Source organism: Fulmarus glacialis, unplaced genomic scaffold (assembly GCF_000690835.1).
Source record: "Fulmarus glacialis isolate BGI_N327 unplaced genomic scaffold, ASM69083v1 scaffold3350, whole genome shotgun sequence".
Classification (NCBI taxonomy): domain Eukaryota; kingdom Metazoa; phylum Chordata; class Aves; order Procellariiformes; family Procellariidae; genus Fulmarus; species Fulmarus glacialis.
Window position 1 is genome coordinate 37,085 of NW_009189385.1, and position 17,648 is coordinate 54,732.

A 17,648-nucleotide genomic window follows, 5' to 3' on the forward strand; every position below is an offset into this window, starting at 1 on the left:
TAGACATTCATCTCTTTCCTTAGATTTACTGAAAGATGAATAATAAAGGCAATCTTCACTAAAAAATAAAGGCAATCTTCACTTCAAAGCTGGGGGAATCCATAAGCAAGTCTCTCCCCTTTGTAAAGAACATGCCAATGCCCCTTCTCTAAGCTGTAGTAGGGACTGTATACAGGACTGTGCTACTAATATAGAAAGAAGTATTACCTATTCTTGGGTGAAGGCAAAAATCAAAGCTTTTTTTTTTTTTTTACATTCTGAGCAGTTTTTGACATTCTGAGCAGCAGATACAGGACAATAAATACTCAAAGCTATTTCTAACCACAGCTATCACTTGTCAGTACCTCACAGAACAGGACACATTCCAAGTATTTTAATGCATAAGAAGCAGCTACAGCGATTTTTAACTTTCAGTACAGATTTAGTTATGCAGTGTACTCGTTCTTCGGGGCACATCTGTGAGAACTGAGAGACCTTCTGTACTCTACTGATCTTCTTTCACAGGGTCCTCAGTCAGGACCATTCTTCCTCACCACTGTAAGCTTTCTTTGACAAATTCATGCAAAGCATAACTTCAGCTCAGGGCTAGTGTTGTACAAAAAAAAATGTGGTCCATTCTTACATTTTCATTTCCTTTTGTTCCCTCCACACAAAAATAAGTGGCAATAGACTTTGAAATCCTCCTCTCTGAAAGTAGCAGATGCTGAATACTATCTTAAGTGGGAGAAAGGGCATTATACCTTGGACTACAGTCCAATTTTAGCTAAAGCAATGAACATATTTACTTCTTGAAATACTCTACTTTTTGGGAACCCTTATAAGTCAAAGCTTATTGCTTTTACAGTTGAAAAGCTTCCTACTGGTTTCTTTTAAATAAGTTGAGCCTGCTTATTCTGCTCCAGAAGAGGTCACATTTCTACCATTGTCAATTTTGTGTCAATTAGTACATTAAACAGGACTAAGTTTGTTTTCTCTCTCTCTCTCTCTCTCTCTCTCTCTCTGAAAGCAGATGGAGAGGTAGAGAGAAGCAGGAAGGGAAAGGGAAAAAGAAAACAATAATCTTAAGTTTTTGCTATGTGTTTAAGTTTTATTTCACAGAGGCTGAACACAGCGAAATCAAAGGTTACATCCAGAACTTTAAACAATCAGTACTTTCACCTACTGCAAATTATAGTTTTCAGCTATAGAGTAGTAAGAATGATTACAGAAATAATACTCTCTTAACAGAACAGAAAAACAACACCTGGGCTTGCTGTTTAACGCAAGAATTTACTCTGTGCATCTTACTTGTATGTATTTTGTGCATTTGTGTATTCTCCTTCCTGTACATCTTAAGCTTCAGAAGTAGATACAGTCAAGTTTTCCCATTAGATTTTCCCATTGTCCTCATTTTTACATCAGAAAATAATTGATACTGAAGCATTACAGAACAGTGAGCCAAAGTGAGGTTGATTTTTTCCCCCCATCTTGTTCCTCCAAAGCCATAATAATCACCATTTTCTCCTTTTATTGTCCTCCTTGACCTTCCAAAGGATTAGTTCCATACAAGCAATTGCATCTTCCCTGGAATTATGACCATCAACTAGAGGAGAACAAAAAAAAAAGTTAGAAGTGTTAGCTTATTTTTTTTTTTTTTTTTATAAAAGAATGGTAGCTTTGTTTATTAAGCTGAACAATTGTCGAGAATATTAAGACAATACTTGGTATTCAGACAGTTTTTGATGCAGCTTCTTGCTACCAGGATTCAAGGTAATAACCATATGCTTCCAGCAGTCCAGTATTGTCTGGCAATATTCAGTTTCCCACCACGACCTCCAGCTTCAATATCCAATGGAGCCTGGATTAGTAACCTAGAGTGTCCAACATAATTGTCTTTGGAAAACCAGCCTCTCCAAGTCATGTACTTTCAAATCAGGAGTTGGAAGATTAACAGATGACAAGTTAATTTTGCAACTAGATGGTAAATTTCTACCTTGGTTAATTAAGGACAATATACTTGTCCTGATCTACTGAAATGCTCCACAAAATCTGAACAGAATAGAGTTAAAAGACTTAAATTATGTACGGTTATACATTTTTATTACCTGTTTAGTCAAAGCTTAAAAACTCAGCAACTTACAAGTTTACACATGTTTTACACAATTCCCCTAACTACAAAAAGTAGAAAGGTTTTAATGTATTCTGGCTGGAAAACAGTGGTAGTCATCCAAACTAGAAATGTATACAATCCTCTCATTAGTTGGCACCTAATGTAGGCATCAGAATACCCTTCCTAACATTGAATCAACACAAGAAAATGCTGGCTACCAGGATAATGGTAGTTAACTACTGAAAGTTCTGAACGCTCCTTACTGAAAGCCAAAGCGGCATGTTGGGGCTCTCCTAGCAACTTCAGGATGGGTGGAGAATAGACCTACTATATTCAGCCATCATCTTCATAAACAGAAATTTGACACAGTGTCAAATTGTCACATTGACTAATTTGAATATGTGTCCCTCAGTAAATCCTATATGAGCTGATCAAGGGAAATCTAAATCCTGTATGGTTTAAGTTATGTTAAAGAAAGATACCATTTTGAGTATAGTACCTTTAAGAAAGGTACAGAAGATCTCAGATAAACAGGTTTGGGACAGGGGCTGGTTAGTCAGGAACCAAAAAAGTTGTGGAAGAAAAATCTGAGAGCATATAGTTCAGCATTTTCATTTGAAGGTGGCAAAATCCCTTCCCCATTCTATGTTTCTGAGCTAGTTCCTCAAAAAGAAAAAGGTATTGCTTCTTCGCCCTACAGCAGTGGACTACTGCATAGATTCCACATCTACTGATTCCACAGCTGCTTTGGGCAGGGGAGAACACTACAATATAGTAAGTTGATACTAGGGAGAAAAATAGTTTTCTTAGATTTAATTGAGATGTTCCATTCCTCAAAGAAGCAGAGGACTTAAATGCTATCACAACAAAAGATGACTCAATACTGAAAGAACAGGCTTCTAGCTTTCTCTTGTAAACTTAAATGCCAGTGATTTGAGATAATTTTTCATATGTAGCAGCCTAGACTCAGAAGCAAAGATCTTCAGACATGTAGTTGCAATCAGATATCTACTGGCTTAAAGCAGTGTAGTACCTCCTTGAGTGTGGAAGTTGTTATACTTCCCTCTCAGTGAACACATAATTTACAGTCATGGTAGTGATCTGCAACAGCATTAGTGTGTTACGTGAATGCTTTCACCAGCATATTTTATAAGAACTATCCCTGCAATATCTATTTAGATCAAACATATAAAGAGCTGTGGAACCTAATGGAGGAGAGTCATAGCTTTTCCCTGTGGCAAAGAAGTTTATACCACTTAGTAACCTCTACTATTCACAGAATCAGAAGACAGCTGGCAATAACCTTGCAGGTTCTAGTTTTCTCCCCTCCTAAATGTACCTTAAGAAATAAAAGAGAACAGTTGCCAATAATCAAATAGAAACTATTCTGTCATTTGGATAAGAAAATGGAGGTGATCCTGTGAGCTTTCCCTCTGCTCTTACTATCTTTTGCCAGAGAAAGTTCCAATTCTCATTTGCTTTCCAACCCATGAAGTAGCACTCTGCCCTGCCATTCCACCGTTCGGCTGCTGCTATTTTTAACTGCTCAGGAAAGTACAACCTGTATGAGACATGTTTTTCAAGTAGTCTATAAAACGCTCAATTATTGAAACCATAGTCTTCTAGCTCTGTTATGTATTCTTCAATTTTTCAGTCAAATCAAGTATATGATATAATGTAAGCCAAGCTACCTCAGCAGTTGCAGTTCTTGTACTTTAGAAAAAAATCCTGGAGTTGAAACCCAGTCTCAACTCCTAGTCAAACTCCAGTTTGAGATGGTCAAAAGGCAGTCAATTAAATTCAGAGCAAGTTAAATCACCACAGACCTACTGCTTTCTGATAGCAAAGGGTGTTTCATTCTACTAATCCCTAGGTTTACAAAAAAGCAAATCTAGACTTGAAGTTTATTACCTTTCTCTAGTACTAGAACAAAACTAACACAAACTAGCACAAAGCAGCAGCACAAGCCAATATAAACATAGGGAGTAGAAGTCATGTGTCAGGTTTTTTTCATTTTTTCTAGAAATGGCAGTTACCTAGCTTTATAGGTTAAACTTGGATTTCAGCTCAGTGATCATCAACAACAAATGATTAAATCCAAACTTAAGCAGAAAAGTCTGCTAAAGGCAGAGTTTTGGCTATTTGAGATCGCCATCTTCAAGTCTGTAAAAATAACTTTTGACATTCCCCCTTACTCCCACCACAGTGCTGTGCATCAGACTGTCAGAGCAAAGGAAGTCAGAAGATATTATAAGCTTTGAGATACAGCATCCAGCTACTCCACTGGGTATCAAAGGCCATTAAGTTTTGCTCTGTGCAACCATTTATGTATTCCCTGGGCAATGAAGATATGTTAGCAGCACAGAATATTATTTGTTGTCCAGAAGGCTTCACTGGTAAAAACAAATATGAATCTGCCAGTTTATTAGATACTCAATTTAATTTATTCTAAGATCAGATTAAAAACAATTATTTAGAATAGCATGGTCAATGCAAAATATATCTGTCAAATGCAACATTTCATAAGTATTATATGCACACTGTAGAACAGATTTATTGCTTCGTCTTTGACAGCCAACCACGAAATTTACCATAATTTTACTACTGAAAACCCCCGCTTAAGAGCTGTATCAGCTTGCATAAGCAAGTGAATCTTGAAATAGATGTTAGCCTCATCACACTACCTTCAGAACTTTAAGAATGCCCCTCTACAAGGGAAAGAAACTGGAACACTTTTGTATGGTGAACACTTTGACAAGCCAACCATACTTGGGGGGAACGAGTGAGAGGCTGTGTGGTGCTTAGTGCTGTCCGGGCTTAAACCACAACACCAACGATCTTACCCTTCAGGTATATCCTCTGCATTTACTATACTATTGAAGAAAAGATATCCAAGACAAAGCTTTAAACGACAGCAAGTGTATTACTACCTTTTCAGTTTTCTGGGTTATTCCTGTCTCCCATTTCACATTGCAGTATACTGATTGCTTAATAAGAACCTGCGTTCTTACCATCATCTTGACGAATTCTCCTGAGGTAGTCAGCCATCAGACTTCTAAGTGCTCTTTTGTGAGGCAAACCTAGCCGATGAGGAAACACTATTGATGTGTCCACTACTGTGTCATGAATTAGCTGGAAAAGAGCAGAGACCACAGCAATGATTACACATCCAGTTACAGTCTTGCACCTCTTTTATTTATTAAAGAAATCTCATCTAGCATCTAAACCATTTCCTTTCTCAATAATACATCCAAACTAATCCTTAAGCCCCAAATACTATGTCATCTGTCCTGTGTTCCTGTATTCATTATAGAATGGCAAACTGTGGGGCAGTAACTGTGGAAAAGTTGTGCTTCACAGTGATTTCTGTACACTGCATTGATGCTTATTCACTAGGTGTATATATACACTGAACATGACTAGTTCTGTTTTTAGATAGTCAATACCATACTGCAAAGTCTCTTGCTTTGGCCTTTAGATATCACTAGCAGGGAAGCCTATCAAAGCTAAATTCCAATTCCTTCATTAATAATAATCACAGAATGGTTGAGCTTGGAAGGGACCTCTGGAAGTCATCTTGTCCAAACCCCCTGCTCAAGCAGGGCCACCTAGAGCCAGTTGCCCAGAAACATGTCCAGATGACTTTTGATCTGTGAGACTCTACCTCTCTGGACAACCTGTGACAGTGCTTGGGCATCACACAGTGAAAAAATGTTTCCTGATGTTCAGAAGGAACCTCCTGTGTTTCAGTCTGTGCCCACTGCCTCTTGTCCTGGCACTAGGCACCACTGAAAAGAGTCTGGCTCAGTCTTGTCATACCCTTCCTTCAGGTATTTATAGACATTGACAAAATCCCCCCCGAGTCTTCCTGAGCAGATGGTTATACTTCTTATGGAATATTGCTGCCTTTGGTATTTAATAGCACAATCCATGCATTTCTGGTACCTAAGGTAATTACCTAACAGGCAGCATAATTGTTTACAGAGATTCTGAGAGCAATACCTTGGTATTACTTGAATTGTCACTGCCTTTTATGCATTTGCTGGCATGAGTTCAGCAAGATCAGAAAACATACAATTCTAGGTTTCTGTGAACCCAGAAATAAAGACAATATTATTCAGTGGTGATATATGGTTGCACAGTTAGAAGCACAAAAAAGCAAATCAGAAAGCCCAAATGTCAGAATTTCTACCATACTGTGTTTGTACATACATCTCTTCTTCTCTGAATGTAGTATTACCTTTACTACAGCTATCATTTAACAATCAAGTACATTTCCTTCTTTTTTTCATACATGTTGATCTGCTGAAATTCAACATTCTTTTCCTTTTTGAAATTAATTAGAACACAGTAAAGACAAGTAGTCATCTCTTAAAATTGGCTTCAAACAGGTTATTTTACCTTGAGAGCAAACAAGTCATTTTCTAAGTTGTGTCCAATTAAAATTGTATCTGCACTGAACAAGTTTAGCAGTATTGCCTGTACATCCCGAAGAGATGTTGTGGTATTCTTCAGATCATCCTTTGTTGCTCTAGAGAGTCTAAAGACAGATTTAGAAGAGCTTCATTAGCAGAGACACTAAGAAATGTCTAGAAGAACTAGGTTTACAGTGATCGTTCCCCCAGCACCTCAAGTTAACACTAGCCAGCTTTGAAATCACACAGTGTTGAAGTCAACGTAAGGCATTTTTCATTCTCTTTCTTTTCACCTAGGTAGTGTAAGATAAACTAAGCTAGGTTATTTTAACTTAGCTCTACCACTACAAGCAACTGAACCTGTTTTTTTAAGCATGGACCAAAGACAGGGCTCTGAGCAAACAAATATTGCTGTTCAAGAAGTAGGAACACATTATGTTGGTTCTCCTCTAACTTTTTTTACAGTGAGGCTCAAAACCTGTGTTTCTTCTCAGACCAGTTGCAGGTCTTCAAAGAACTAATAGGAATCAAAAACACATCTTCCAGGTCTCAAAGACAAAATCCAATAGGAAGACCAAATACAAGTGATCTGCACTAAACACAGCCAAATCTTGTTAAGCTGTACAGTCTGAAGGCCTCAATGCATGGCTTATGACTATACTGCTTTTCTGTGAGACAACATTTATAGAAATTTGCATTTGCTTCTATCCCCTTAGGGAATTTTGCAAGTTCTGGGAGGTTTAACTTAACTTTTTTTTTTTAAGGAAGGGGAGAAAAAGTCTTCAAATGTGGAAAAAAATAAATTGAACTAGGCAAAGAGAAAAATCCTTCTTAATTGAGCCTGTAAGAACAAAAGCCTCATTCCTGACTGAAGGTCTTTGATTTATGTTACTGCAAACAGAGATGTAAGAGGCATGTTTCTTCTTATATAGTCATCTGCCAATTTATTAAGTCTAATCCTGAAGTACTATAGACTAATTAGCATACCTTATATCGTAGTCTACAACTTTACCATCTTGTTTAACAAACGTATCATAGACAACCTGTAGCTTAGCATCGACCACTGTCACTCTAGTTAGTTCCAAGCCGTGGGTTGTGTAACACTGAAGAAAAGAGTAAATTTAACAAGCATTTACACAGCAGTGATGTTTCCTTACATTAAATTGTACAGAAAGCAGAACTGGTTACAACTCAACAGATCCAAACAATTTTGCTCACTGCATATTCAACACCAAAGGTCTAGTCACGTAGAGTGACTGGTCAGACTGAAGGTCTAGTCATGTAGAGTTACTAGTCAGAGTTCTGGAGACCTCTGAGACATGAGTTCCAAACTACTACAGCTAAGAAACTGCTTCACAGAGAGCAATACAGTTTTCTATTAACCGAACCAAACTTTTCAGGTTGCTCATACCATCTCGCAGTCCAGAGCATATACACCATAGTTTCCATCAAAAGGCGGTGATTTAACTAATGTCTTCACGAAGCCTTCTAATTTCTCCCTTCTTCCATCATGAACGTGAAGCTGCAAAGTTTCCATTAGTATTTAAGTGCAAGTTTTCTAGATATATCTTACACAAATTGGCAGATGATTTGTTTCTCTTACAGACTCGGGAGCATACATATAATACTTCTTGTCAACATTTGCTACATAATTTACTAAACACTAGTAAGTAAATCTAAAAAGCTTATACCAAACCATTTGCAGAGAGCTATGACCCAGCTTTAAGTCAAAAGGACACAGAAAGCAAAACTGAGATACTGCATCATATAAACCTTCTGAGAAGGTTATTCCTACCTTGGCAATCTGACATCCAGCAGACCCAACTATTCTCTCACAACAGCTATAGCGTTTTTCCATGCCACCAGGAACTGCCAAAAAGAAAAGTTGAAAATTGAGTAGTCTTTGCAGCAACTATCAATGGCAAAACCAAATCAGTACCCTCACTCCTCCTCTCAAATTTCTTTTCCATTTTCTCCTGAGACTGTACTATGGAAAGAAGCAAGTCCCATCTACAGGTCCCACCTATGCCAAGATGACAAGCTCTACATTGTTCCCTCCTGAGACAAGGTTTCCATCAAAAAAAAAGAAATACCAATGAGTAGGAGAAAGTTGTAGTATGCTCTAGAAGGTTCTCCATGAAGGAAACATTTAATGCAGCTTCTGAGTATTTAAGGTGTCTCTCAGAAAAGATAACAAGGTTCACTTAGAAGTCAGTGCAAGGCCACATAATGAACATTTTTCTATCTTCTTCCCACCCCGTTTTATTAACATCAGCTTTCCTAAAGTTATGGCATATTCAGAGAAAACAGGCTTTACTGACTAGCCACGTTCCCAAAAGTACGGCAGAATGTATCTCAGCTGAACCTTGTGCAAAAAAAGTTTCATACTCTGATCTTGTTGAGTTTTGACATGAGATGTTACAACTTTTAACAGCTTCCATGAAGACTGAATGCCAATGATACCTACCTTTTTGTTCCAATACTCTACCAGAATGATAGTTGCATTCTTCTTTACGTCTATGTTCTCCTGAAGAAGTAACAGCATACACTTCGCCACACCTACAGCACACTCTTTTGAAAGCTAAAAAAAGATAACAGAGCATATTTCCTAGCTGGCTTGCCATAAAGTTAAAAAGTGCTGAATTGAAGTATAAAAAAGTTACATGAACAGTAGTTGTGAGAGCAGAGTATCAATACATAAGCAGCCTCCCAAGATTAGCCATGTATAAAAAACCCAAGTTCCTCTATAGCACAGTAAGAAATTCAAGTTTACCTGCAACTTCTTCAATTACTATGTTGAAACAAAAATTTAAAAAGACCTATGAAGCTTCATGGTTTATTTATGAAAGCTTGTGAATTCACTTGTAGTCCAGGCACTAAATACGGAATTCTGCCGTAATGTATAATTTTATACCCATGTATTTTACTGTCCTGTGAACCACTGACTGAAATTTAATTTTGTTGCAGTCTAGTAGGCACTCACCATCATATCCAGCATTTTTTACAACCCCAGTAAGTATAGCACTACCATTTTTTTCAGGATTTGGTCGAGGGAAGTTATTTTCATTCAATTGTTCCTCAGTCAGAAGATAGTCTTTTAAAAGTTCATATAGAGCACCACCTGTAAATGCTAAAACAAAAACAACCAAAAACCTATGAGTAAACAAACCCAAAGCTTAAGCAATATTAGAACAAATGTAAGTAGCACTTAAATATCCTAGTACTTCCAAAATAAAACAAAACTGAAATTACAAGACAGGCACTATAGTTTACATGCAAAAATTATATGCTTGTATCTCAGAGCAATTAGAAGTGATTAGAGGTGAAGCATTATTCAAAACAAAGACACTAAACAATAGGGATGTTAATTGACTAGCTATCCCAGAAAGCTAGGCATGCAATACTAAAGACCATGCTCTTTTAAAAAAAAAATGCAATATTTTTCCCCTAAGAATGAGCCTTAGATATAAATAAGAAATTGTGTTGGAAACCCTTGCAGTGGCTAATAGACAAAGCTTGACCAAAAACAGAGCAACATTTTCATGCTGAAATAAGCCCATTTATAAGCTGAAGTGAAGAACTGACACTCCTCCTTCCCCTTTCTTTACCTTTCTCTTCCTCTAACTTTATGGATCCAGAGCCACTGCAAGATCTGCTGTTGCTAAGTTGCCCTGAACACAGAAAAACGAATTTTTAGCATTCCTTCTCAATTTTATATTTCCTGTTAATATCCTAAGCAAATATTTATAAATCAAAACACCAATTTATTTCAGTGATCTATTTCTAGAAAAGGATTTAAATATGCAGAAATATCTTTAAACTAAATAATCCTTTTAAGACATTTCTCTGCTGTTCTAATTTCTACACTTACAACCCATTTAAAAATCTTCATTGAAAGCAAAACTACCATGATCTCTCAGCTTTTTGAGAGTCTTCACAGCAAAATTCAGGTACATTTTTTTACTGCCACAACGATCATAAACAGATTGCTCTTCTCTCAGGGCCTATATTTAAAAAAAAAGAAAAGATACTGAGTGTTAGTGGAGTACTGTATGTTCTACAAAAAGCACTGCCATTTAGAATCTGAGATTCTGAACCTAGAGTAATAATACATGCAAGTAGTGTCCGAAATCCGAAGTGCAACAGGAGACACAAAGTCAGATGGATGAGACACCTAGAAAGACAAATTTAGTACTTATGAAGCAAAGATCTGTGGGGGAAATCAGTGCTAGAACTCAGAATTTAAATCTAATCCTTGTGGGAATTCAAACACTCTTCGGGTAACCATTCCTGTGGCTACAGACAGCTTTTTCTGACCCTGCTTCAAAGGAGGCATTATTACTTTTTAAGGAAACAAGAAATGTTTCCTTAATTTTCTTTCTGTAGAGAGGTAAGAAACAGAAGTGAAGGAAGGTCCAGCACCTTTTCACTATGAAGAAGCACACTCGAAATAAGGTGTATGTTCATTAATCTTCTGGGTGAAGAAAAATGCTTCTTTCCTGGTTTTATTTCACTGTTTACACTATCTGCGTAGTCAACAAAATTGAGGCATAAACAGTGCCTTCTAACAATCACTACAGCAACTACAATTCACAAGTTACAATCTCTAAGCAAAGGAAAAGAGAAAGTAGAGAACTGATGAAGCTGAGAAATAACACAGGAGGAAGTTAAAGGGAAGGTAAAAGAAACATTACTTAGTGAGAATGAAAAGTCAGACATACCAAGGTATGCTGCATAATATAGAGAACACACAGTATATGGCAGAGTAGTAACATCTGATGTTTTACAAGCTTTCATTCAACATATAATTAAATACACATACAGAGTCTTATCAGGACACCTCCATAAAGTCTTTTGATTTCCAGCATGCAAGAAATTTACATCACCTAAAGGTTAAGCTAAGGATATTTGTGCCTCTCAGGCCATATCTGTTGGCTATAAGCTTAGGTAGCAGTTGGTGTGGTGTAAACAGTAAATACAAGATCAAAGGCTCACAACAATTGAGAGATTTACAGTTTTTCTTCAAACATGTTTTCCTCCTGTCCTGAACAGATCTCAAAGTCATAATTACATTCCAGGAAGCCTCCAGTATTCACAAGAAGATTTTTATTTTACATTTGTAAAAGAAAAACTTTTCCTTTTTAATACTAAAATAACATGTCTTTTTGGAAGCTAATTAGCAGTGCTAAAGACAAGTGTTTTTACTTGGAGAAAACTGAAACTGATTGATAACACAGGCAAGATCAAGTACGTTTTAACTTCTGCTTACTGAAAAGTCTGAAATATTTGCCTTAAAAAAAAAATCAAATAAAACCCCCCACCAACACATTGTGCAAGTAAGACCTACTGACTTAATTCAGAAGCGGAATTGTGAAGATCTATAAAACATTACAAACCTTGTCAATAGCTTCGTTCACTGTGCCACAAAATTTGAAGCATTCTGCAAAAAAAAACCTGACATATCGCTGTCTTGTCTCAAGTGGTACTTTGGACCCTGATTCTGGAATGCAAGGCCTTTTCTGAGTAGAAACCTTAAAACAAATACACAAACAAACCCATATTAATGTGGTCAATATGTAACAAATAGCCCAAAAAACTAACACCAATTCAGCCATTCTTTTGCCCATCCTTGTAAGGAAAAAAAAAAAATCAAATATTGCTGAATAGCTATTCAGAAAACTGGAGTTGCACATGACAGGGAGCCAGAAACAACCATCAGAAATAGTAGCCATACAGATTTCCCCTGCTTGAACTAAACAAAGTAGTCTTCTGCTCAAAGTTATGTGAGGTGTTAAAACTATTTTTTAACTTCTTTTTTCTCAGAGAAGTTTCAGTCCTTCAGCAAGCACTAGCAGGTCAGTTATGATTTAAGTCATGGTCTCCATCTGGTCTTTATTTCAGGCAGTACTTCACTCAGAGAGTAAACTAAGGAACCAATGAACTAGACTGGAAAAAAAACAAGTTTATTTTTAGGAACCTATAGTCTTTGTTAGACAACACAATGTAGAGTTTTTGCTTATCACGATATGCTTATTTTAACATTAAGCACAGAAGTTAAAATGATCACATTCAAAAATCTGGCAGTAAGTTAGGTTAACCATGATACCATCACGCCCAAAAAGGTGCAAGCAGTTACAAAGATGCATTGGGTGTATCAAACAAGGAGTAATATGCCTGTACCACATTTATTCACTAAGGAAGATCCTTTAAAAGCAGCATTTAAATGTGTGTGCTACTACCAAGGGAAAGGTAATTTTTGCATAAAGGGAACAAAGGTAATGTGTATCATTGTCACAACTTAGTCTCACCATTACTGGGGCATGCAGTATTCTATTTAGGAAACAAGAACATACATATTGGAGATATGAAGCAAGAAGTAATCCGTACTCAATATCCTAGAAAAATGTCAATAACTAAACTGACTGAAGCTGTAACATTTGACATTTTTAATTAGAAAGCAAAACTCTCATCTTGTAATTTATCTGACCCCAGGAATCTTCAGTGACCTCTACTTTAAAAAAAAACCCACAAGGTTAGTGTAATTTTTCTGAGAAGAGAACCTTACAGTACTCTGCCACTCAAAATCACAAAGCAAAGCTGGCACTAACAAACCAAAATATATCCACATTAACCTTTTGACAAGTTCCTTGAAAGCCCTTAATTTATAAGGGTACCTCTCCTGAAGCCAAATAAAGCCTTTCATCAGATATCATCTGCTACTATACATGGCAGGAAGTTTTAAGGGAAAATAACCAACACACAAGCATGACTTGACTGAAAACAAACTAGTACTTAATTCTCTCATCACAACCACTTTGATTAACAATTTATATATTTAATTGCTTACATTTGTGTAACGCTGGTTAGTACAACCAAGAAAAATGAAAGTACAATTTGCATAGCAACTTGATTAAAGCACACAGGAAACAAAGCAATTTTTAAAAAAAGCCGTACTGGTACATCACATTATAAAATACTGTTTGAAATTAATTACAGTTTTTCCACTTCTGTTCCCAATCATATACCGAAGTTCTGCAGCAGTAATTCTACAGTACCTTGCATGGCACAAGAGTAGTCCTTTCAAATGAACTAATAGAAAGTCCACAGGGCACTGCTGTTGCAACATTCCCGTCCAGTAGTATATGCAGTTGACCACTGCTGTTTTCAATGGGCTGAACTTCAAGTAAATTTAAGGAGGCTGAAACACACAAAAGATACAGACTGAATCTAAACTCTAACGGTAAGCTTCATTATTTAAATTACATTAATCTGAAACACAGGTATTTCACAGCTCCTTTTTTAAAGCAGGGTAAAAGCACGCTCATGTACGGAAGCAAACCTGGAACATCAGGAAACACATGAAGACTTCACTTCTGCCAATAGATTTTATGCAAAGTGTTCTCCAGTATTTTTGAGATCATATATCAGTTTGAAGATGTTAGAATAAAGCAACCACAAAAGTCAAGTTAAAAGCTATTTTCAAGTTGGAATGACTATTATTTTTATAAACACCTACTTGCCTGCCTTCCCCGTCCCTTTGCTCTCCCCTGCAACAAAGCATGACAGCAAGGAAAAGAAAAAAAAAAAAAAAAAAAAATCAGGAAAACCACCATTCTAACTTCATCTTCCAATGCAATCAGTAAGTGCCTTGAAGTATTGCTTTGCCTTTTTAAAGTCAGGAAAGCTACAGATCTCAGAAATAAAAATTTGTCATGAGATTCTGGAGCCAAGGTATCAGCATTTGACTTCACTTCCATCAGCACCTATTGTACAGCAAGACACATTTGTACATCATGAGATACACTAATCCATTTTACTGTTATTCAGAAAGAATGCATACACTGGCAAAATGACTCAACTTTATGTGAAGATGCTTTATAGCATGTGTAATAAAGACACGTGAATGAAACTATAAAGTAGTATTCTATTAATTTAATTGCTAAGTAGGTTACTTTGTAAGTGTATATTTAAAGTGACAGTAGAAGAACTGGAGGGGAAACACTGTTTAACTGGTATCAAATGCTGAAAATAACTTTACTCCAGGATTTTTCACATATGAAGGAGAATTTAAAGGGAGAAGAACATATGATTTTCAAATCACAAGATTTAATAAATTGTTTCAGAAGGTCTGAATGCTTAAGACTACAAACCTAACAGTTGATGTCAGTACTAACAGGAAACTCACCAGATTTCTGTTTTTGTCAAAAGACTTTCAACAAAACAAATATTTTAGGATTTCGGTCAAAACTGTACACGTTCAAAGAACTTAGCACAAAATACTTGTTCCCTTTCCACTAGAGCTACCAAGACTTCAAATATAACCTTGTAGTTGGATAGGGCATCTATCTGCACAAGCTAAGTGCTCATCATCATTCAACTCACAGCTAACATTCACCACAACAAACACATTCAAGCAATGCCTAACTGAAGCAAAACGAAGTTTAGTTTTTCAAACCTAGGATCAAGCTGTCATACCCATTGGTGCAATGCTTTGAAATTGAGTGGCTGACAATCCATACGTAGTTTTCTTCTGTTCAGAAGTTGTAGCAATAAAAGCTTGTCCCCTTGCAACTGCAGCTGCAAACTCCATTGCCTCCCAGTTTGCCTGCTGAATTTCTGCATCATGACCCTGCTGCCAAGAAGATGCTTTGAAAGGCACTGTTTCATTTTTATGTACCTGATACGCACAAACACAAAACCAGAGTTAACATTCAAGCAGTTCCAAATCACAGCAAGACGGTGTTAAAGTCCATGTTGCTTCTTAAAACTGAATTTTGCTATCAGACTCGGAGCTCAGCATGCTGTCCGTGGAAGGAAGACACCAAGCTGAAAGAGCTCAGGGATGGTGGAGGGGGCTTAAAGAATGATGCCTGCTATTAACTTTGCCACTGTAATAGAGCACTGTAAAAGCAGAGAAAGCAACAGCCACTTTGGGTTTCCAAGTGCCATATCTGTAATTTCATGGCACAAGCCTCCAGTCCAAACTGACTTTTCAACACTCATTAGCCTCAGCTGCCCTGGGCAGCAGCTTACTTCGCCTGCGTCAGGAACCAACTCTAAGTACTACAATATTTGCTACAACTTTTAACAGAAGAGCTGATGAGACATTTGTTCTAATTAATTTCAAAATATTTTTTACAATTAGATTACAAGACTCAGCCAACCTGAAGTTCAACATGAGTCTACAGATATTAAGTAAAGCTACGTTGATCATCAGTTTATACTGATTACACGATTATAACTCACATAAAATTTTGCCATGTGTGCAACTCTTCTCTTTTGTCCAGGAACATTTACTTTGGTTTCTAATAAATTGAGATCTACATTTCCTCCAAGGGCCTATTAAAAACAAGAACAGACTATTTAGACCAGCTGTTATGAAGGTCTAGACTTCAGTAATATCCTCATGACCCATTCACTCCAATGTTTCAGGATATTCAGTCAAAAAACTCACCAGGAAAATTACAATTCTAACAGTGTTAGCATTCAGAACAGTTAAGCCACAGTGCTCTGAAGCTGAGGCAGTGGTACTCAAAGTTCCTACATTTGTTTATAAAAAGAACAGGAGACTACTGAATACACAACTGCTTCTAAAATGTTGCTTATTACAGTAAAAGTAAAAATGGCTACCCCAAGGCAGGGAGCTATTCAGAGCAATTTTCTACTTCAGGAAACATACAGATCGCCCATTGTCAAACTAGACTAGAAAGTCATAAGTGTTGCTTATAACTTTGTCTACAGCATTGAAGGCTCAAATATTTAACCTTTATAACACACATTTCGGAAAGAATATTTGAACGCGACTATATATCACATCCTATCCTCATATGCTCAGAAAAAACACCCAAGCACTGAAAGGGAAACAAAATACCTGCTTATCATCATCCTTCTTTTGTGCTTCTCTTTCAAACTCATCAAAAATTCTCCGACACTCCTCTAAAGGATCATCTGATTCAGAGAGCTCTGTGTCCTCCCCACTGGGTTCCGCTTCCTCAGCAGATGAACTCAGCAGAGTTATTTCACTTTCTTTCTTATTTACATAGTAAGTTGGATATGGGTATGTATCTTCTGGGCTATCATTACCCCCATTTTCTTCTATGCTCTGGCTTTCCTCTGTATTTATTATTTCCTTATAAGGTCTTTCAATTGTGGTTTCATCTTTTGACGAATGACCAGTACACAAGACAGTCCGTGTTACTCTTCTTCTGCTCACAGTGTCTTCATCAGTAGCATGCTCCCGAACAAATGCTTCGACGAATATATTGGCTTCTGCATTTCCTTGCTTCAAAATTCCCTTCTGCACGTCTGCCTCAATAGAAGCAGCTGAAGATACACACTTCTCCTCAGTATAAGCAAGTGCATCTCTTTCCTCGAAAACCTTCAATATATCAGTGTTTACATCAGGCAAATAAATCTCATTTGCCTTCGGAGAAACATTGCCTAGTTCTTCAGATTTATTTAAACCTTTGCCATTCTTCCACAAAGTGATAATTTTCTCTGATTTTTCTTCTGTACACCCAAGAATGTCTGCTATAGCACTATCATGTAATTTTTCTGCACATATTACAGCAGCCAGTTCTTTGTCCCTGTTCCTGTTTCTATAGTTCCTACTTATTCTTGGCTTTTTATTAACAGCTTGTGGTGGCACATCAATGACAAGATCACATTCATCATCAGAATCTTGAAGTTTTATTTGAAGTTTCACTGGGGAAGAGTTTCTTGACCTCTTTGTGAATAGTCTGCTCCTAAATGGAGACATCCTTGAATTCCCATCCTGATTTTCACATGGAAATACTTCTGTTGGCTTACGCTGCTGCTTAGCATTTTCATCTTCATTTGTTACAGAGCAGATAGAGAGACCTGCAAAGTAATTTTGTAGAAAATTATATTCTATGTCAAACAGTGCTTGACAACTATAATCAACAACGTATTTTTCTAATTAAAAAACAACAGCCACCATTTGTATACCAGGAAACTGAAACCACATGACACATATGTGGTAAAAAAAGCAGTACAAGTGTTTCCTTAGGAGAAAGTATCTTACTTTAAGATCATTTTTCAAGGGTTAAAATGTTTATAATCATTTAATTGGGAAGACTGTACAGTGAGAGTTCCTTCTGTTCCTCAATTTCATTCTTGACTGT

The 17,648-nt window shown here is 36.9% G+C and overlaps 1 protein-coding gene across 1 annotated transcript; it reads right to left on the minus strand.

Moving 5' to 3' along the window:
- Positions 1-1,490: 1,490 nt before the first annotated feature.
- LOC104079550 (RNA exonuclease 1 homolog) lies at positions 1,491-17,364 on the minus strand (the record flags this gene model as incomplete). Its single annotated transcript, XM_009581627.1, has 15 exons — positions 1,491-1,582; positions 5,101-5,221; positions 6,491-6,629; positions 7,492-7,607; positions 7,916-8,026; positions 8,300-8,373; positions 8,972-9,085; positions 9,488-9,634; positions 10,113-10,175; positions 10,412-10,508; positions 11,901-12,035; positions 13,560-13,702; positions 14,980-15,181; positions 15,751-15,843; positions 16,376-17,364. Coding segments are annotated over 15 exons (2,636 nt in total), but the record flags the coding sequence as incomplete, so codon positions are not given.
- Positions 17,365-17,648: the final 284 nt, after the last annotated feature.